This window comes from Mytilus californianus, unplaced genomic scaffold (genome assembly GCF_021869535.1).
Source record: "Mytilus californianus isolate M0D057914Y unplaced genomic scaffold, xbMytCali1.0.p SCAF_2, whole genome shotgun sequence".
NCBI lineage: Eukaryota > Metazoa > Mollusca > Bivalvia > Mytilida > Mytilidae > Mytilus > Mytilus californianus.
Window position 1 is genome coordinate 91,544,065 of NW_026262668.1, and position 22,736 is coordinate 91,566,800.

At 30.9% G+C, this 22,736-nt stretch overlaps 1 protein-coding gene across 1 annotated transcript; it reads right to left on the reverse strand.

The window, feature by feature from the left end:
- Positions 1–1,733: 1,733 nt before the first annotated feature.
- Positions 1,734–22,704, reverse strand: LOC127728453 (dentin sialophosphoprotein-like). The gene is made up of 7 exons (XM_052235837.1): positions 22,567–22,704; positions 7,168–9,005; positions 5,869–5,969; positions 5,372–5,434; positions 4,815–4,926; positions 4,051–4,163; positions 1,734–2,481 (listed from the first exon to the last, which is right to left on the reverse strand). The coding sequence occupies exons 1-7, from the start codon at positions 22,680–22,682 to the stop codon at positions 2,368–2,370; spliced, it is 2,457 nt and encodes an 818-aa protein (XP_052091797.1). The 5' UTR covers positions 22,683–22,704; the 3' UTR covers positions 1,734–2,367.
- Positions 22,705–22,736: the final 32 nt, after the last annotated feature.

Genomic DNA, 22,736 nt, shown 5'->3' on the forward strand with positions numbered 1-22,736 from the left:
TTTATCACCTTGCATTTTCCACAGCAGTTCGTTACAATTTCTAACCAGTTATACAGTTTGGTTTGCTAAAACAAATTGCAATTTGGTCAGAATTTTCAATAAACTGCAATAGGTGGAGAGCAACACTTACAGTCAAGTCACAGTAATACAATGTATCATTAAATTTAATATTAAAGGAAGGCCTTGATTAATTCAATTTCTGAATTTTGAGGAATAAAAACAAGCACACAGTTTCTCATTTAATTTGTTTTCTATAGCAACCAAATACAATTGTACTTCAGAAAAAAAAAGACAAAATAAACCTGATCAAAGCGACATCTTCACAAAGATAATATGAGTAACATGACATACATACATGACTAAAAAAGACAATTACCTTCTATACTGAAATAAGAAATAGTGTGTAAAAAAAGATTAAAACAAAACAAGAAAGAAATGAAGAAAGAACAATAATAATGAAAGCTAAAAAAGAATAAGAAATACAGACTAGTGTTTAAAATGCCTTACGGTGTATTGCACATCTGAAATAAAATAAAGCAAGATAAAACTAAGCAAACAAATAAAACTAAACATATTCTTCTAACATAATGAGTATCCATTTCATTGCAATTGTTTTCTTGAAGCTTGACAAGATTTAATGTTAAACCTCTCTTAATTCATTTTAAATATGAGACAGTGATAAAGAATACAAAATCATAAAAAAATTATTTGAAAACATCATATAAAATTTACCCGTATATAACAATGTGGAGACTTCCATATGGGAGATAACTCAAAAACAATCTTCCATATAAAATTACAAAAATACTTATAAAAATGAAATTGATATACAAGTATTTCATAAAAAATATTACAGTCACTTTATCCAACAATTTTAATGCTAATACTTCTAGATCAAATATCTTTAGTATAACGTATAAGGACCATCAACAAGTTCATTTCACTATTAATACAGCTTTAAACAAACCTAAAAGTATGTTTCTCTTCAAGTTTATTCCATTAATACATGGCATATATAGAATTTAGTACCAAAATGTAATGAAAAGAGTATTTTTGTTTCACTTAGATTAATACAATGTCATACATACCCTGAAATAATGTCAGTAATCAACACTGACTTTCAATTATTTTATTCAAATTCCAATTTATTATGGTTAATACTGGTTGTAAAAGATTGGACACTAGAGCATATTTCCATCAACAAATAACCACAGCAGTGACTTCCTTTTAAGTCATAAATAAATGTGTTATATGACCTTACTGTTGGAAAAATTTAAAAACTATATGTCACAGTTTCAAAAACAGGAAGCATTTGAGAAGCACTAAGCTTTTCTCTCATCTTTCAACAGAAGAACAAATAATTTATACATTTTTTCCTAATGAACAAACAGGGTTTCATCCAGCAAATTAAGCTTTTCACTACACATTTTAAACCTTGAACATTATGCAGGTTATGTGAAAGAAATAGTCATCTCTTGAATACAGACTGCACTGACAATACCAAAGTCATGCAACCCATGCAAAAATTTGACAACTGTGATTAACTCAAAATAAGAGCCATGTTACAATCAACTTGTTATGTTATAAAGATATTGCTTAATAGATATGTGAAAGTTTATTCCTGTATTAAAACAGCTCATTGCAAGCTAATAACATCCTAACATACTTCCTTCATTTTATACTATCTAAAAATAGCATGAATGGTGTTGGATAAAAAAATATCAACTATTAAATCTTGTTTTCTAAATTTTATTTCAATATGTATGATTAATAAATAAATAAGGATGAAATTGTACATGGGTGATTTCTTGTTGGTGTGGGTATAAAAAGTATATTTTTTACAATTCAATATGATCATACACATTTGGTAACAAATTGTTTAATAAATAAGTTAAACAGGTATGTTTTTATTAAAACATACAGAGCACTGATTGTGTTAAATACAGTTCCAAGAAAGTTTATACAATAGAAACTATGTCATATATTTTCATGAAGTTTCACTCGATCTTTCTAGAAAACATCAACCATTATCATGTTCAATTAAGAAATTCATTCACTTTTGTATAAAAATTCTATCATATAAAACTCACAAAATGACACCTTTCATAACAAACATCTATTCATACATACAAAGAAATTTTCATTCTATAAAATATATCATTCAAATAACAAATTCCACTTCTTTCATATTTTCATTACATCATATAATTTAGTATCAAGGCACTAGTCCATCCATGGTTGAGCTGTGTAAATGTTTCTGAACTACATCATGGCCATTCCCTGGCAGTTAATTACTGCGATGAACTTTTGTTATACCTATGGAAGACGACTGTTAACATTGGTGTGTCCTTTTCACCCTTTTTTACTTCACCAAGGCCATTCTCTAGACTTTCTTGGCAATGATTTACTTCGCCGAACTTTTGTAATCACTATAGGAGAAGGCTCATCTTCTTTATATGGGTAAGTAAAATCTTTTGGCTTCTGAAATAAATAATAAAAATGTTAATTTAAAAGTTCATCTAGGGCTATAAAAAATTTTAAATGTTTATGCATAGCTGTGAATGTAAAAAAATAACTGCAACATCAACTTTTTTAAGACTGTTTTATGTTGGTTACTGCTGATTATTGTTGTGTTTATGCTGTGTTCCAGTTGTATTATATATACTAAATCATTTTCGGTGAAATACATCAGTAGATGATTCCATCATATTAATTTTTTCTTAAACAACAATTTAACTTTGCTTAAAGTATTCGGCGATAATAAATATATGAACAATTGAGTCAAGTTGATTCAGAATACCGTAGAAAGGCTTGTATAGTCCGCAGTTTTATTCTCCAAATTGGACCTTCCAGACGGGGTGCGGACTATAGAGTACAATAAGCAAGAAATAAGAGAAAAATTTCAATTTCGCGGGCGAGGTGGTATGTTTACGTTCCGCCATCTTTGTTATTTATATTGTAGAGGGCGCTCTTATCATTTTTCAAACTAATAATTTTAACTCATCCATATTAATAAGTTATTTCTATTCAATATCAAATTAATACTGATAAATATAAAAACTAAACCTTTCATTACAAATTTCTATTTCTTTTCAATGCATTGGTTGAAATAAACTGGTATCTGCTTGATTGAAACGATACAAACATAGTGAAAAAGACAACCGTAAACCAGCTTAAAATTTGTAAACTACTAAACGTAATCGGTTATTGTTCGTTCCGTTTTGGTGTTTCATACTGACTAATATGGTTTGTATTAGCTTAAGACCCTTTAAACCTTAATGTGATAGATATATTAAAGACTGTTTTAAAAAAGGATGGAACTGTTTTACTTTCAAAGTCGTATTATAGTGATATCTGTTATGTACGGATTTCGACTCTCACCGGTTAATTTCTTCTTTTACACGTGCTTTTTAAACTTCCTGTTTAAACATACACAAGTTTCTAAATTATTTTTTAAGTGAATTAAACTTATTTTAACAATCATGAAGCGTTCTAGAATCATTTACAAGTAGTTTCAGCTTCTGTTTGATGATGGAAAACAGGTTTTTCAAAGAAAATACCGCAAACGACCGCACAGGATTTGAAATTACCGGAGTTTCATTAGACCTTTTCTAACAGTTACAAAAAGTTTTTTTACCTAAAATTTCGTGGGGAGAAGGGGGTGCGGACTATGTACCAGTGCGAACTATACAAGCCTTTCTACGGTAGTCAAACCATACAGGAGTTCAACGTTAATCATTGATAAACAAGAACATATTCCACATTGATCTTGTTCAAAGTTAAAACAATTTTTAATATTTAAAAAAACCAAACAATGAAGCCATTACTGTCAACAATCCCAGGGTAATGGGATATATCTTGACATTTTTTTCAACAACAATCATCATTACTGTTGTTTGAGTGTTGTCAAAAACAATGATATTATGTATACAATAAATCATTACAAATTATTTTGTCAAACCTCCTTTATGGTATCTTCAAGCAATTTATACTGTGCTAAGTTAACTTGTACCATCATCAACCTTTTAAGAATAAATAATGTTAACAAACCTGTTGTAATATAGGTCTGGGTAGGGAAGGTTGTTTTGATTGAGGTGTATGGTGTATCTTCTCATCTGTAAACAGGTCATGATTCCAGGCTACTTTACTGGCTCTCTTTGGAGCTGAAATAATAATTAAAACAACCAATTACATTATGTGTCACTTAATTGAGTTCATAGGTTCATACATTTTATCGAAAAAATCATCTACAACAAATATTCTAATTGATATCCTCCCCTACATGAATATTATACAATTACTGTCTTTTGATGAGGTAAATGTGTGGTTTTATTGACTTTTGAAAAACTGATATTCACTGAGGCCAACGGCTGAAGTGAATGTCACTAGGTTTTTCAAAAGTCAATTAAACCACATATTTACCGAAACAAAAGACAGTAATTGTTTTATTCCATGTTCCGAGAGAAAAATATGTTTAAAATAACAGTTATTTACCAAAACCAACTAAACGTCATACATTGTACCGTTATTATACACGTTAAAGCACACGACGTTTTGCGCGGTGAATATACCTTTTCCGCAGGTGAATATGCTTATTTATTCAAAATCCCATTCATATAGAAAAACCTACTAAAGTTCTTTCAATATGGAATAAATAGGTTAATTCTATGTCAAACTCTTATTGGAAAGCTGTTTATATTACATTTTCATTTTATGAGATTATGAAATTAAAATCATTTTCAAATCCAAATACTGATAATCCAAAATAGTAGTAACTATAACACTACGACATAAAACGTGTGAAGTATACTTACGAGGAAAATGTTTGAAGTTAAGAGGAATATCATTGAGATCCAGATACTGTACAGTTCTCTGACCATTACATATCGTGTGGATCTTTGTTATAGTGTCAATCTCTTCTTCACTCTGTTTGGAATATAATACGGTTTATAAGTTATACAGATAAACATAGAAATATAATTCTTATATCTACAAAGATGTAGAAATTTTACAGGTAGATATGTATTTTTTGAAATATCAATCAAAATAAATGCATGAAAGGTAATTGACTTTAAGTTTTAATTGCATAAATGCTGTCTAATTGGGATTCCAAAATTATTATTTGCATGAATTCAGTCAATAATTAACATTGCTTTCATGTCAAAACTATATAATTGTTCTTTAAAATTGAGAAAGGAAAATGGGAATGTGTCAAAGAGACAACAACCCGACCAAAGAGCAGAAAACAGCCGAAGGCCACCAATGGGTCTTCAACACAGTGAGAAAATTTGCATGTTTTCAAAATTCTATTAAAAGTTTGTTATCCTGTGTGAGTTTTGAACAATAATTTAAGTGAACTGATAAGACTTACCAACATCCTGGTCTTTTTACTGTGGCATGCAACATCTGAGGCAGATTGACATTTTACTGAAGGCTGAAAAAGAAGAATATATTACTTTACCATGTCAGAATATTGAGACTGTAATAAACATATGTAAACTTGTTGTTATCAAGTCTCCATGAGCAAAATGCATAGATAAGTGAGTAAATGATCTGAGCAAATGCTTTAAGTTCTTCTCAAAACATCTTTCAGAAAATTCCCTCTATGCTGAATAGGCAAAACAAGTAAAAAAAGGTTAATGGTTGTAAAATGAAACTAAAATAATCGTAGTGAATAGTTCTGCATCCATATTTTAAACCATGATTTTCATCCTGTATCAATAATTTTATGCCCGGCCTTTTATCATGAAATAATAACTTAAACAAAATTATTAACCATTTTAAATGTGTTATACACATGTACCTATTCAGACTATTATTTATTCATTCTCTAAATATAATCAAATCATAAAGAATAAACTGAATTACCTTATTGTAAGAGTTATCTACCCTTTCTTTAAGAACCACCTTGTCCTTTCTTGTCATCTTTGTATCAGATGACTTTACTTTCCTCTCAGGGACACTCTCAGCTACAAAATAAATGGAAATAATAAAATCTCTACTTTAAAGTATGCTATTTAAGAATATAGTAAAACCATAGAAAATGCAGACAACAATTATTACAAGCTTACTGATTTTTTCATATTCTTTTAGGATACTAATTGCTTACATACTGTAGCAATAAAAAATTCTATTCCCACTGCTTTCAATTCTAAGGGTCTCCCTCTGTAACTCTTTAGAAAACAATATAATTTACAGTCAATGTTTGTCTTACCTTGTTTTCTAAGAACAAGAACTTGTCGTTTCATTTAAAGCCTAAATTGACAATCCAGTTGTGTCATCTACTGTAATACTACCATTTATGACATACAACTTATATTTCCAGTTTATATAGCCAGCAATGTAAATAATTGTCAATATTTGTCATCAAGAAAAATCTAGAATTTTCAAGTCACATTTCCCAATGGATTTATTTAATTGACATTTCATTTGAACTTCTATGGAAATGACGCTAGTTTTATTACAAAGTTGAAGTGTAAATTATGTTACAATTGGTTAACTGGAAATTTCCAATCATAAACAAATGGAATATTGGTATAGTTTTAGACCATTCAACTACATGTAGATTTTCTGGTACTAACAACTTTTCTCTGTCTTTTTTCAAATGGTTCACATAAACCAAACTATGAAGACATTGGTTTGTTGCACATAATAAAATATTTATAATTAATTACTATTTATATATATATAATTAGGTGGTTGAAAGAATTGTTTAACCCGAAAAAATGTTAACTGAGACAATAAGTATATAATTAATACTGTCTCAGCACTGAAAAGGATCTTGATTTATATTGCATTATTGAAAGACAAGATTGAAATTTTTTAAACTACTGAATATATTAAAATATGCCAAGTAATTAGATTTTGAATAGCTGAAGCCATGGTCTTATAAATATATGATTCTTTTTGTCCAAAATTAAACATCCTCAAAGCAACAAACAGAGCAAGCAAAGGCATACTACTGCAATGTACCATGTACATCAGTTGTATACGTGTATGTATATTGTGTAAGTTTTACTTTCAAACAATGAGCGATCTGTGAGGACTTCAGGGTGTTGTTACCACTGAACTTTGGAATAATGTATATCTTTCATGTCTTGGTTACATTTTGCTTTTTGTATTGAAGATTTTATAATATGAACTGTACATCTAAAAAAAACAAATTACCTTTATGAATTTTTCTGGTTTTAGCCTCAGCTGTTTGATAAGGTGCAGGAACAAATGTTGCCATGGAAAAGTCATCAAGGTTTGTCTCTAGTTGGGTAGATGAAACATTAGACACAAGGTCATCAGAAATTAGAGATGTATCCATGGAATTGTCAAGACAGGATGATGATAAGGATGAATCACTATCGTTCTCTTCACCAAAGTATATACCAATGATCTGATTACACAGGTCTGATTCTGTCACATCTCGACTCGTCTGTAACAAAGATTCTGTTGATGACACATCTGGTGTTTTGTCATAGTCATTGTTCTCTATCCAGAAAGCTGTTTTCTCCATTGATTGACGAACTTCCAAAGGACTCTTACATGTATCAATATCAATTTCACAGTGATTTTCTGCCATGCTATGTGAACGAATTTGTAAAGCTGGACTGTTACTGACAACCTGTCTTGATGATCTAGGGTTATCAAGAGGTTGGGAAATGTTCAGTCGTTTGTTGAATACTAATTGAGGTTTATTAGAACAATCACTCTTACTTCGATGAAGTTTTTTCACACTGTTACCTAACTTGATACCACTACGACCTCTAAAACTACTACCACTACTATCACTTCCTGAACGTGATCTTGAAAAACTGCTACTGTCACTATCAGTCAATGGTTCACAAAAATTATCACATAAAGACTTGTTCACTGTCAAACTACTAGAGGATCTTAATGGCAAAGTGTTTGTATTTTTCGATAAAATCACAGAGTTGTTATCAACTGAAGAAGATTTTTTCAGTGAGGATGTCTTGTTCCATTCTAATGGCGGCCGCTTTGGGAGAACTCTTTTGGGTGAAGCTTTTAATTCAGGAACACATATTTTACTTTTGCTTTTTGCACCTTTATTTGAAGCAGAATCAGTCTTTTTGCTGCCTTTTATAAATTTCCTCAATGATAAGTCTAATTTACTGCCTTTTTTCATAAACTTCCTGAGTGAGAGATTCAGTTTACTATTACTTCTAACTAATTTCTTCAATGGTTTACTGTTCTTGTCAGTTGCAACATTTTTTGGTGGTAAAATTGAAGAATTTAAGCACTGAGTTTGTCTGAAATATTGGTCAGATTGTTCACTATCGGAATCAGAATCAGTGTCAGAATCAAATTGTCGTCTTCTATGTGATTTAGTTTTGCTACCAGAATCTGAATCACTTTCAGTATCACTCTGTGCAGGTGTTCGCTGTAGACTGTCCTCACTGTCTGAATCAGAAGATTCTGAATCACAACAGGAACCACAAGTACAAGAAGAATTATTGTCACTTAATGTACAAAAGGATGATGCAGAATTATTATGTGTAAATGTCAAATTTTCATACTTTGAATTGTCTTTCTCATGCTTTGGGTTAGCTTCATCTAATAATAAATCATCTTCTGGCGAAGCAATTGGTGCACGGCCGTGAGGTTTACAGTTTTTATCATTCATTACTTCATAGGAACTACCTAAACTTTCTATACTACTCAGACTACTTGTAGATATTTGACCACAATCTACTCCACTATCAATAGAAACTAAAGTATCTAAACTGGAAATACTACTCCTTGATGAACCCTTCACTTGTGTATCAGTATCATGGTTGCTCCTATACAAAACAGAATCAGTGTCTCTACAAACATTTCCTAAAACAATCATCTGTTCCTGAGGTACATCATTTTCTGAGCTGACAGTCGTCTTTTTACTTTTACGGAATCCAGGGATAAACAATACAGTGCGACGTTTCTGGGTTTTCTTCATCTTCTGGTCACTGCCTTCATCTAAGAATACGTTGTCGTCTTCTTCCTCTTCTGTGCTAATTCTTCTGCAAAAACAATAAATAAAATGTAATCATGTGTAAATTTTTGGATTAAGTGCCTTGTAAGGTTAACATAAATTTTTCAACTATTTTCCAATCCTCTACATTTAAAATTCTTTTTTCCCTAAGCCAGCAAATTTTAAAATTATATATTCCTCATATGCATAAAAGTATTTACATCCTTATTATACTTGTAAAAGTTGTATGAACTCACAATAATTCAACATTTCTCAGCTTTAGTCAGATGATATTTGTGTCCTGTTATTGTCCAGTAAAAGCCAGAAAAACAACATATTTACAAATCACAGGCTATTTTCTGATTGCTATCTAATCAAATCTTATCATTTTTCCTGGGGACTTCAACAAGGATATGTTATATAGGTTCCCATTACTTATCATGTTACTTTAATAAGGTTTAATAAAAAGATAATTTAAATAAGCAATGACATCATAAAATAAATTCTTTACATATATTGAAATTTAAAAAAGGTTAAAGTTTACAATCCAAACTATTTTCCTGCCATTTCCCCTTTGAAGCCCCAATTTACAGGTCAAACATCTGATAAGAAGCACACAGATGACAAAGCCATGCAGACAACCTGAGGCCATACAACTCTATTTCCAATCATTTAAGAGGATTACTAGTTTAACAATTAAACCAACATTATAAGTATAACATGACCATCAATGCCTCTATCATTTCCTGCTTTAAAAAATGTGAAACAATTTACTATTAACCAACTGTAGTATCCATTTTCTCTTGTTTGAAAATTCCACAGAAAAGTGTTTTTTTAAAATGATTATTTTTCATTTTGAATATTTAAAACAATTAAATTATGAATTTCCATTGATTTACCTAAAAAAAAACATAAATTAGCAATTCAACAGTTTCTTAATTTTTGCTGGACAATCTTTTGTAACATACAAAAATGTACAAATATATTTTGTAATTTAAATTTTATGAGAGGTACAAATTATAAGACATAGATTTATTAACCAAAATTCTTTGAAACTATCTCAAATTAAGGTCAACACATCATCCATACCTGTACAAGACAAATACTGGACTCTATTAAAACCTGAACTTGTGGAAGCTTTTAGAAAGTGACATTTTGCAATTAGAAATAAACATCAAATAATTGATTTAAAGAATTTTTGACATTTATATAGTATAAAAATGACACCAATCGCTCACCTTTACCTGACTGGTAACTCTTTAATCAGCTATGATTATTTTAAAGTTCCATCACTGATACATTGAATATTCATATATCAATATCTTTTGCAAATTAAGAAATAAAAATAGATCTTACAAAATTTTTAAAAAAATCCTGACGTCCTCTCAGGTTTTTATTTGTACTGTAAACTTTCCACTTAAAAGATTTTTTTCACTACATACAAATGTGGCAAGTAATAAACATTATTTCCCTTTATTCATTTGCAAATTAATTCAATCTCTTCTGAAGTAATATAAGTGAATTTCTCACCTAATTTCCCTGTCTTTGTGAACTAATTTTCATCAATTTGTGGAATTGCTTTAGGTCAAGTTCCTCATTAACAATTATTTAACTACAAGTTATAATTATGTTCAATCTTTTCACTTATTTAAAAAATGAGTGTGTTTTGAAATGGACAATTCGCCTAATGATATTTTTATACTGGCACCAAAATATCCAAACAGCCAGTTTATTCCACCAATACTTGCAAGTTGTACTCAAAAATTGTCTATCAACTGAATATTACTATGTAGATAATTATTAAAAATAACATTTCCATAACATGTTCCCTTTTCAGATATTAATTTGACAGCTTGGGGTTCTCAAACTCAAAAGTCACTAGGAAAACAAAAATATCACACAGATATTTGGTATAATTAACGGGTAATTATTTAATTGTTTTGATTACAAAGGTGATAAACTCCACAGGTATAATAACATTTATCTTTACTTATCTCAGAAAATTAAATCCAAGCTACTAATTTATTGAAGTTGTTGACTTTGTAATTCACAGGTTTCTGAGAAGTGTGGAAAATCATTCAAACCACCTAGTAATGGGAATTATTTTAATCCTTTCACTTTATGTTGTTTAGGTAGGCATGTATATCACAAATGTTATTATATTTCAATTTATATATCTACCACTGGCCATATAAGTTGATAGGCAAGAGCAATAATATGAATTTTGCTATGAAAAAGTTCTCAAATAAAAAAAGTGAATAAAATTGTTCCTATTCCAGCCTGTGGTTATAAAATTTAATTTACTCAAGCATTTCTAAAATCTTACATCATTTGAGTTGAGGAGGGAAAATCTTAAAAAATATTTTTCTAGTGCTTGTAAATACCAAAATTTCTTTCCTCATGCCTGAATTTATTAGGCAATGTTACTTATGACACAATTGTAAATAGTGAAAGAATAGAGTGTAGGAAAAAAGTCCCATAAAACACTACAGAAGAAATGGTCACAATAATGAAAGAAAAGGTAAATGGAGAGTGTGTCCATGGGACAAAGATGATGCATACCCTCACTTGCATATCATATGATCAGAAATCAGGGTCAAAATCTTAACAAATAAATGTGGATAGTGTCCACATGTGTACACAGATGATGCCCCCACTTGCATATCATATAGTTATAAAGGGACATAACTGAAGAACGGTAAAAGTGACGCTACCTAAATTTGAACTTGATCCGAGTTTTGTGGTAATAAGCATTGTGTGTAAGTCTCATAACATTTGGTTGAGGCTAACTTAAGTAGAGAACAGAAACTTAAAATTCAACATAACTCTAGAACGGATGTGTATAAGTTTTATAACATTTGGTTGAGACAAACTAAAGTTAGACAACGGAAATGAAAAATTCAGCAATTTTTATGTTTATAAAGGGACACAACTCAAGAATGGTAAAAGTGTTGCCACCAAATTTTGTACTTAATCTGTATTATGTAGTAATAAGCATTGTGTACAAGTTTCATATCATATGGTTGAGGCACTAAAGTTAGAAAACGGAAACAAAAAATTTGTACTTGATCTTAGTTTTGTGGTAATGAATATTGTGTATAGGTTTCATAATGTTTGGTTGGGGCAAACTTAAGTTACAGAATGGAAACTTAAAATTTTGCAATCTTTCGAGTTATAAAGGGCATAACTCAATAATGGTTAAAGTGACATTACCCAAATTCAACTTGATCTGTGTTTTATCAGTGGAGGTCAAAATTAAACATTGCATTGTATAAAGCATTGATTGTAGTTGATTCAATTATAATCATGGACAAAGGAAGATAACTCCAATTTTAATAAAAATTACTTGATATTTAGAAGAAAATAAAAATTTTGCAATTTTTCCATTTATAGAGAGGCATAACTCTAGAACAGTTAAAGTGACACCACCAAAATTCAAACTTGATCTGTGTTTTGTGGTAATAAGCATTGTGTACAAGTTTCATTACATTTGGTTGAGGCAAACTAAAGTTGGAGAAAAGAAACGAAAAATTCAGCAATTTTTCCATTTGTAAAGGGGCATAACTCTAGAACAGTAAAAGTGATGCCACCAAAATTCAAACTTGATCTGTGTTTTGTGGTAATAAGCAATGTGTATAAGTTTCATAACATTTGGTTGAGGCAAACTAAAATAAGAGAACGGAAACGAAAAATTCGGCAATTTTTCCATTTGTAAAGGGGCATAACTCTAGAACGGTAAAAGTGACGCCACCAAAATTCAAACTTGATCAGTGTTTTGTGATAATAAGCATTGCATATAGGTTTCATAACATTTGGTTAAGGCAAACTAAAGTTAGAGAATGGAAACGATAAATTCAGCAATTTTCCATTTGTAAAGGGGCATAACTCTAGAACCATAAAAGTGACGCCACCAAAATTCAACCTTGATCTGTGTTTTGTGGTAATAAGCATTGTGTATAAGTTTCATGACATTTGGTTGAGGCAAACTCAAGTTAGAGAACGGAAACCAATTTTGGGACGTACGTACATATGGACAAGGGTAAAACTTTATGCCCCCTCCGCTACTGTGGGGGCATAAAAATGCACACATTGTTGTGCAAAGCATACCTGCAGGTTTTTCCAGATTTTTTATGGGGAGTCCTGGGACTCACATTTTTGATATCAGGAAAAAGTTCAGAGGCGGATTTAGGGGGGGCTCCCTTTTGTGGGAAAAATTTTGTTGATTATATAGGGAATCACTGAAGCATGACTGGAGTGGGCCCCCTCTTAGGCAGTCAGTGGGCCCCTCTTATGAAAATTTCTGGATCAGCCACTGTAGCTTTCTATCAAATCAAAAGCGCTCATAGTGTGCAATTTATCATTAACTAGATATGAAGTCATTCTATTAAGTAGAACCTGCGAAAAGTGTGATAAAGATATTTGTTGGGGTGACCATATTGCAATATTGCCACCACTCCTGCAATTATAGAGACATGAAGATAGTGTAGCATTTATTTTTTTCAAGTTCACATCATAATGAATCTATAATGTCACCACAACTTTGGCTATCTAATAAAAATAAGGATCCTGTATCTAAGCCTTGCTAACAACTTGTTACAAGGATCCAACAACACTTACTTTCTGTTCTGTTTATTATTACATCAGCCAATGAAATTTCAGCCTTCAAATTTTTGAAAGTATGTACAGTATTACAAATGAAATCAGAAATAAAATGCTCTGTAGGGTGCAGCTTGATATGACCAGAGGTCAAACCTTGAACAGTAGGGACAAGTATGGTAACAAAATTTCAAGCTTGATACAGCTCTGAATTTGGAATGATATCAAATATTTGACACAGCATAGGTTTCTGACACAGAATGAATGTGGTCTAATTCTAATGGACATTTTTACCTATTAAAAAAAATCTAGAAAAAAAAAATGTGATGGATATCAACATTGCTAATTAATTCAAAGTCGCTGGACCAACTAGTGGGTAGGGCCTCGAAACAGTTGAGAAACTGGGGCGTTCAGACAGCAATGTAACTTTATAGAAAATATTGTCTATTGTAAGTAGTTCCTATCAAACTTACTTAAACAGAAAGCTTAACATTGAAAATTGTTAATTGATTGAAAGTCACTGGACCATGACAATGGGGATAGGGCCTCTAAATAATCATCAAACTGATATGTACTGATAGTAATGTAACTTCATACAAAATATCATTGATCTATCACCAGTAGATCCTATCAAACTAACTTAAAGTTTTCAATGAAAATGGCTAATTAATTCAGTCACTGGACCATGACTTAGGCGGCAGGGCCTCAAAATTGTCATCAAACTGATATGTACTAATAGTTATGCAAATTCATACTAAATATTAATGATCTATCACAAGTAGTTCCTATCAATCTAAATTAAGCAGAAAACTTAACATTGAAAATGGCTAATTGATTCAAAGTCACTGGAACCATGGCCTAGGAGGCAAGGGCCTCAAAATTGTTATCAAACTGATATGTACTGATAGTAATGCATCTTCATACAAAATATCAATGATCTATCACAAGAAGTTCCTATCAAACAAACTTGAGCAGAAAACTTAACAATTGTTGAAGCCGTCATCGCAGCCGTCGGCGGAAAAGCATTCCCTGTCTCGCTTTTCGCGAAGTAGGCGAGACAAAAACTGTACCTGATACTGTGTAGAAATACTAAGGGACACACCAAAAATGGAAAACATAATGCCCCTCGTCCACTACAATCATAGTTATGGGATGTTTGATTTACAAACTATATACCCTACACAAGTATGTGGACTAATTGACAAAAATAGAGGAGTTGAGAAAAGTGCCAATCACTGGTCTTAAAGTTGCTGGGGCATGAGAAGTTGCAAAAACCATCATGTCCATGACAACTAATCTTTACTCTAAATTCATAGTAAAACTTTAAAGCACAACTTGACCTGGAAGAATCTCTCTTGGAACTATCTGAGATTTCACTTGGAAAGTCACATGAAAATTCTGCTTTCTTCCAACTCCATGCAATCTTGAAAACCCAGAGGTCTTAATTTTTTTCACTGATTAAGTGCTTTGCCCAAAGCTCTAACCCAACCTATTACTGATATAAAATGTTGATAAACATGTGATAAAAGATAAATCTACTAAAATATGAATGACAGATTTCTGGTGTATAAACAAATATTTTGATATTGTTTTCTGATAACTCTTTAGAGACATCTACATTTGTAGGTGTGTTTTACAGATTTCAGGAATGTTTACATAAACTTGTTTTTATTTACTGCTTATTGTTATCAAAAATATTTTGTTTTTTAACTAAGTGTCAACAAAAATATCAAAAACATAAACATGAAATCAAATTATTTTTGATCAGAAACTTTTAGCTATAAATTTCTCTGAAGATCAAACAATCAATGTTAGTGATTACTTAGAATACCTGGGGGAGGGTAATTTTTATGGAATATTTCACAACTGTTTGAACATGATAATGATGATTGTGTCCTGTAAACATCAATTTATAAAATAAATGACTCCTAAAATTGCCATTAATGACGAAGTCTTTGTTCAATGATGAAATGTAAGAAAAATAATGTTACATTAGTTTAAATAACATATTGTCTGTACATACCAAAACAAAACATGGATCTTGACTGGATTTTCTTTTTCTTTTCCAATGTTACTACTGTATTTGGAATGCATGTATATGTGTTAAATTTTTATTTTACATTGATTCGTAAAGGTAGCTGAAATGCCTAGAAATATTTTTGTGGTCACAACAAATTGATGAAAAAATACATTATTTTCAATATTTTGAAAATTATCTGAATCCTTACCAAATTTTTGTGCCTATTCTGTTTTCTATAATGCTCTCTCTTTCTCTTTGAATAACTAATATTTTCCTGCTATTTGCTTCTATTCAAACTTGTACATCTATCACAATATAGCCTAGTTTAAAATTTTGATCTGGTTATTCACCTTTAACTGATCTAACTACCATAAAATTGATGAGAAACTTTATGTAATAAATGGTCAAATTAGTTAATCACACCTTGTTTAATATTTAATAAGTTGCAATAAACCACAGGTGACATCCTGTCTAGGTAGACAATACCTAATACTGGTGTGAACAGGTGATATAATACATGACATTAGCTTAGCAGATCCCATGTTAATTGTCACTTTATTACAAGGAATAACAAACAAGAGATTATAAATCAATAAATATTTTTCAATCAATATTGAATGTGATTATTACCTTATTATCACTAAATATTCCTACATAATAAAATACATAGATGTATAGCTGGTTATATTTGTTATTTTTGGCATATTACTAAATTCTGGGTCTCTAAAAACAAAGCAAAGGACCTCCTTGGTACACAAAGGAGCACAAAGCACCACAAAGGAGTTTAATAAGAGCACAAAATACCTTAAATTACCTTTTTGGAAGGAAACGATATAATTTCTAGAGAGAAAATGTCATAAATATAATCATAAAAAGTAAGATTTTTAAAAATACGACAGTGTAATCACCGATATCAAGGTTTTATAAATCCTTGCTGGTACCGGTCTTTATATCCGGGTTCTGTGAAAGTTAGTTTTGTGAATTTTTAAATAGTAATGAAATAATAGAAATGATAATAATATCAATGACTATCTTTCATAGTTCAGTTGTTGTAACTTTTTAAGCTAGAGCATTTTCAAAACTAAGAAAATTTGGTTAATGATTAATAACGATAAATCCTTGACAATAGTTATTATTTGTGGAATTGAAATTTTGACAAATATTTGCTTTATTTTTTATGTTTAAAATTCAGCCTTTATTTATATGTTCATGTTTTGCAATATTTTAAAATAGATATGTATAATAAAATCTTTGATAATTAATAATCTTGCAAATGCTGTAATCTTATGCGTATCTGTACCCATTCTGGACCACAGCTTTGTAAATCTTCACTTACTAATTCAACGCAAGTAACTAATAAATTTTTTTTTAGTTTTTTTCATATGAAATGATTTTTTTTCACATTATATAATCAATTTCATGTCCTTTGTGCAACATTGTGCTCATTTGTGCACAAAGGAGGTCCTTTGCAGTGTTTTTAGAGACCACTAAATTATCTTATGATTGAGGACTGTTATCTATTTCTTGCATGGAGATATTTCTCTGGAGTGGGATATGAAAACTGTAATAATTTGATTGGCTTATCCAGCATCATGAGACGATGTGGCAACAATTTGAATTTCATTGTCTATTCCTTAGGTCAATGATGACTTTTAAATGTTAAGATGTACATTTCATCAATGGCAACGGACAAGTGATATTTTTTCAATAATATACAGATTACTAACACTTTTCACCTGCTTTTTGTCAATATTTATTACATTCTGAAGTGTACAAAAAGTTTGAAAATGTCTGATGTTAAAGTTTGACACTGGAATAGGACATATGACATCATACTGTTATGTGCAACAGAATAGATCAACGATTCACAGAATTTTTAATTTAACACAATGAGAGTGTTGACCATAAGAGAAAGAGGTTGAACAACTCGTGAGAATTGGATATCCCTTGATATCAACTCTTAGTTATTTAATTTAAATAGTAATTATAAACTTGAAGTAGGCTAGTTCATTATTATATTGAAATTAAATAATTTGAGTTGATATCAAGCGATATCAAATTCTCACGAGATCTTAAATAATCTCCATGGAAATGAGATGTGCCATTGCTTATACAACAGCATACCAACAGATCAATGACCTTCCACTGATGGCCTGGTTCCCCATAAACTGACCTTTCACAAACTTATACATTGATGACAACGCCGGAAACAGCTTACCTATGTCTCACTTTTTGACTCCGTTAATAATATTCGACATAAAAAGGTCATTTCATATGTAGTTTTTGGTCAAAATAGATATTAGCAACAGCTGTATCCAAAAATATACTTTAGAAGCATTTGTATAATCGTAAAATATCTTTTTGGGTAAAGCTATTGCTCATATCTAAATATTAACAACAAATTGGCAAAATAAGGCTATTTTGACTGTTTTTCACCAAATGCAAGAATTTTGAAGCCCTTTGCATGTTATGCAAATATATATATATATGTTAAACAAAATTCAAATACTGCTGATTGATGGTCAAATGCATATGTCTTATGAACATCTGAAGTATGTCATTTGGAAAATGATTTTTGATTTTCAAATTATGGAGGCCAAAAAAGTGGCCTTATCATCATGATCATACTTTGTCCTTTGATGTAATTCACATCCCCTTTTTTATGTAGACTTTTAAAAATAATAAATTATACAATGTTGCAATGACAGTGAGTCCAAGGCTTTATTCATAAAATTTTGAGTACAATTATCATATATTCAGACTCAGAAATAAACCAATCAAAATACTGCATTTGGTGTTTCAAGCACAAATTTTATACTGAGCAAAGTCTTATGACCAAAATCATGCAAAATGCCATGACTCCCTTACAAATATCCTAAGTGAGAATCCTCCACTGGCTATTTATTGTGGTAAACAAAACTTTCCAGCTCTTACTCCCCTTCTGTGCCTCATTTTCAACAACCAAAATAAACCTTGAAAGACTTTGAGTGACCACACCCAGCAAAGGAGACATCAGAAGACTAACTTTTCACCTCATCTTAAAGAATAAGACTACAAGAAATACCTTTATTGTTCCTGTGATTGCGACTACTCCACAGGCACAAATAATTAGGCATTCTTTATGCATACATTTAAGTTCTTAGAGAGCATGGCTTACCCTCAATAATTTGGATAGTTTTCATCATACATATGTTATCAATTTTCCAGAATTGAAATTTATTCCAGATTCAAATCATTTCTTGTTATATGTAGTTTTTCTATTGAAAGACCTATTGTAACACAAGTTTTGAGATGAAAATTTATATTTTGCATTTATCAAAAGTGCCAACTGTTCTTTTCTGACCCTAGTGCCAAACAAGATTTTGTGAGGCAAACAATCCTGCCTTAAAATGATCAAATTGACTATTCATGTACAAAAATAGACAGACCAGTCATATTTTGGGTTCATTAACTTACTACATTCATTTTGGTTAAATTGGAATGATAACAGCTTAATTAGACATGTTAGACTGAAAAAATTCCAGTTTCTGTTAAGCATATATATTTCAATGTTTTTCTTCAAAATAAAGTCTTTATCAAAGCATGAAAATGCATGATCTGTAAAGTTTTTTTCTTCAAATTTTTGACGAATACGCTATTTCAATATTGTTATAATTCTCTGTATTACAAGAACTGTAAAATCCAATATTTCATTTATTAAAATAACATGAAATTAGCCAGTGTCATGATTCATGCTCAATTAAATTACTGTAAATGTACATCTCAAAAGAAATGGAAATTAACCTGTTTTCAGATAGATATATGAAACTGCTATAACACATGAATAGTAGTAGTCTTAGACAGAATATAACGATATGTTGAACATGTTAAAGGCATTGAGTTTTATAGAATTTCCAACAAATTTAAATTATGACTTATTAAGTATTTAGCTATAAGGTCTGAATGGGTCGTCTTCATTTCCGTAATAATTTTTAAGGCCATTTTTCTCTATTCTGTAAACCCCATCCAGACAATCAAGTATAACAACATTGTTTTTATCATATTAATATAATTACATTACAAGTATGTTTCATTATAATAGCAATCTCGCATCATTCTGAAATTAACCTTCATTTCAAAAGGAAATGTAACATTTGATGACACTAGCTTCCACAATAAAGTGCACAGGTAAATGAAAGAAAAACTTGATAGAAATCGTGTTTTCATGATCCTATCAAAATAATGTAATTATAAGTATTGAATGCTTCTTTTAGTAAATTTATGATAAAAACTTTTAGGTGTTAGAATTAACTCTAATCTGCCATGAACAGGCCATGTTATTTACATATGTTCATCAATATCAGCTAGACTTCATTTTATTTACTCTCTAAGATCAAGAAATTTCTAAATATTGATTCAAGAAAATCATTCTATAAATTATAATGGTTATATTCTCCCACTGATAGATTATTGTTGTATTATTTGGAGTGGTTGTGCTAAAATGAGCTAGTAAGAATAATAAAATTGCAGAAAAGGGCAGCAAGACTTATTTTAGATGCTGATCCTCTTTCATCATCAACACCTCTGTTTAAACTGCTTGGGTGGATGACGGTAGAGAACAGAATTTCATACCATATTCTGTTTTGATGCAGAAATGCCTAAAGAATGAAAAAAATTGGTGTCAACGTTATTCATTTTATAAAAATATACAGGAAATGCCGAATAAAAACAATTTAAGTTACACTGATTAAACTGGTTTTTATCTTCATCTGTGTATTTAACAACAGCTTGCGTAATAGCTTCTTTGTTAAAAGAATATTGGGAAAACACAAAACAATAAAAAAATTGAGAATGGAAACAGAGAATGTTTCAAAGAGACAACAACCCAACCAAAGCAGAAAACAGTCCAAGGCCACCGATGGGTCAACCTATTTATCATTTTTGGACAATTGTCAAATTTTTTTTTTAAATGTGAAAAAATTAAACAAAGCACCAGTTATTAGATATTTAGAGATGTTGTTAATCATGGGTGCAATTTGGTACTCCTCATTACAGAATTTTAGAATGTTTGGAGGTCTGTTTTGAACTCTTATTTTTCTAATGATTATGGATTTAAAACTAAATGTGTGCAACTATATAGTAAATAAAAAAAGATAAATTCAGAGGAAAGCAAGAAAATTTGATGTCATAATCGAATGTTGAGATCAAATGAACCACATCTTGATTAAATAAAAATAATCAACGACTGTCAAGTCAGGAAAAGTATAAATCAGCTAAGAATTAGAGAAATATAGATATCTATGGAAAAGTGGCTATATTAGATGCTTAGTAAAGATATTGGATGTAACCCTGAAAACTTTTCATTGATTAAAAAAATTAAAGTATGAATACATATTGTGACGGGATTGCTTCTCTTCATTAGTAGATACTTAGTCAGCCGTAAGCGGTTGAGCAAAGAAAGTACTTCTTTAGCTCAGTCGGTTCACACGCTGCCTTGTAACACAAAGGTCCCGGGTTCGAGTCCCGGTGGAGACAACAAATTTTGTAATGAAATTCATGCTCTCCGGTTACATTTGGCGCCCAACTAAAAAACCCATGGTAGTTAGAGAGGATTTCTAGCTAGGGTATGTGTGTGAGAGTCATAATGGTATGATGATTCTTGAGGTGGGGAAAGTGTGACGGGATTGCTTTCCTTCATTAGTAGATACTTAGTCAGCCGTAAGCGGTTGTCCAAAGGAAGTACTTCTTTAGCTCAGTCGGTTAACGCACTGCCTTGTAACACAAAGGTCCCGGGTTCGAGTCCCGGTGGAGACAAGAAATTTTGTAATGAAATTCATGCTCTCCGGTTACAATATATCGAATAAAAATCATTTCAGAAACAGATTCCATCACCAAATCAAATCTTGTGCAATACAATATTGACAGATAAAGACTTGCATTTTAAATTTGAAAATTTAACTGTCTCGAGTGGAAAATTACTTTATTACACTTGACTCAATGTAATCCTTTTTAAGATTTTGAGTATTGAGCAATTTTCTGATTTTGGTGGCCAAATCAGAAAATCACTCTTGACACAGAATCCCAAAAGGAATTAGATGCAGTGGTTCAATCTATAAATTCCTAGATATTTTCCAAACAGCAATTATCTATCTAATACGATACGAAAACTTGCTGGTTTTAAGTTTTAGGAAACAAAATATGGAGGATCATATTTCTAAGTTCTCATGGTTGGAATTTTTTAAGCAGATCACAGGGCACGTATTCAACATTGTAGATGTTTTCGATCAGAAATATATATGCCAGTTGACTGGTATTGGTTCTACATTGTCAGCTATAAAAAACAACTTGAACGCCTAATTAGTCTAATAGTAATAGCATATATTTCCGACCGAACGTGCCACTGTGTGCAGATATTGTCGAAGAGTTTGATAAAATATGTAAAATACCTTTATCCTATCACAAAATACTGTATGTTTAATTGTTTTCTGTCTGAAGCTGTACATTTTCTTCCCTTTTTACCTTTTTAATATGTCTAAAAGTTAAATCTTTTAAATTTAATAGTTGTGATTTGGCCCCACTGGGGGGTCTCTTCCTATATGAATATATATACATATGTGCCGCTGGAATGGGTCCCTTTTATGATACGTCAGATATATCAATGGGGTGCAATTTTACCGAGGAAATATATCAATAGGTAGTAACTGACCAATTGTGATATATTTAGGTACTATTTGAGCTGATAAAATATATGAATGGGTTATGATTTCGCTGTGAAATATATGTATAGGTAGGGATTTCACAATTATTCAATATATGAATGGGGGTGTTTTGTAAATCCCAGCTGCACAACTGTACCCAAAATCCAATGTTGAGACCCCCCCCCGTGTTTGGCCCTTTCTTTAATTTTTGTTTTGTTTTTTTGTATTCACTTCGAAACATTTATTGAAATGTAGGCATATTTTTCATTGTTAATTTTTATCCACAATCTACCTTTTAACGACATTTTAATTAGTACCTAATAAACGAGTAAAACATCTTCTTCTTCTTCTGGACATGTCTGTTTGCTGAAGTATTTTTTATCTCATATTCTTTCACATCTCGGTCCCCGTTCAAATTTCGCGTCTTACCCATGATGCATCAATAGTAGTTTCTATGGGGAGATAACTGTGATAGAATTAGCATTTG

Bases quoted from the DNA above. Each gene is read 5' to 3' on its own strand.
- LOC127728453 (XM_052235837.1), bottom strand. From the start codon at position 22,682: ATGGGTAAGACGCGAAATTTGAACGGGGACCGAGATGTGAAAGAATAT. The intron at 5,970-7,167 runs GTAATTTGTTTT...TTTATTTTGTAG, and splicing joins AACCAGAAAAATTCATAAAG to CTGAGAGTGTCCCTGAGAGG. The intron at 2,482-4,050 runs GTTTGTTAACAT...TATTTATTTCAG, and splicing joins CCAGACCTATATTACAACAG to AAGCCAAAAGATTTTACTTA.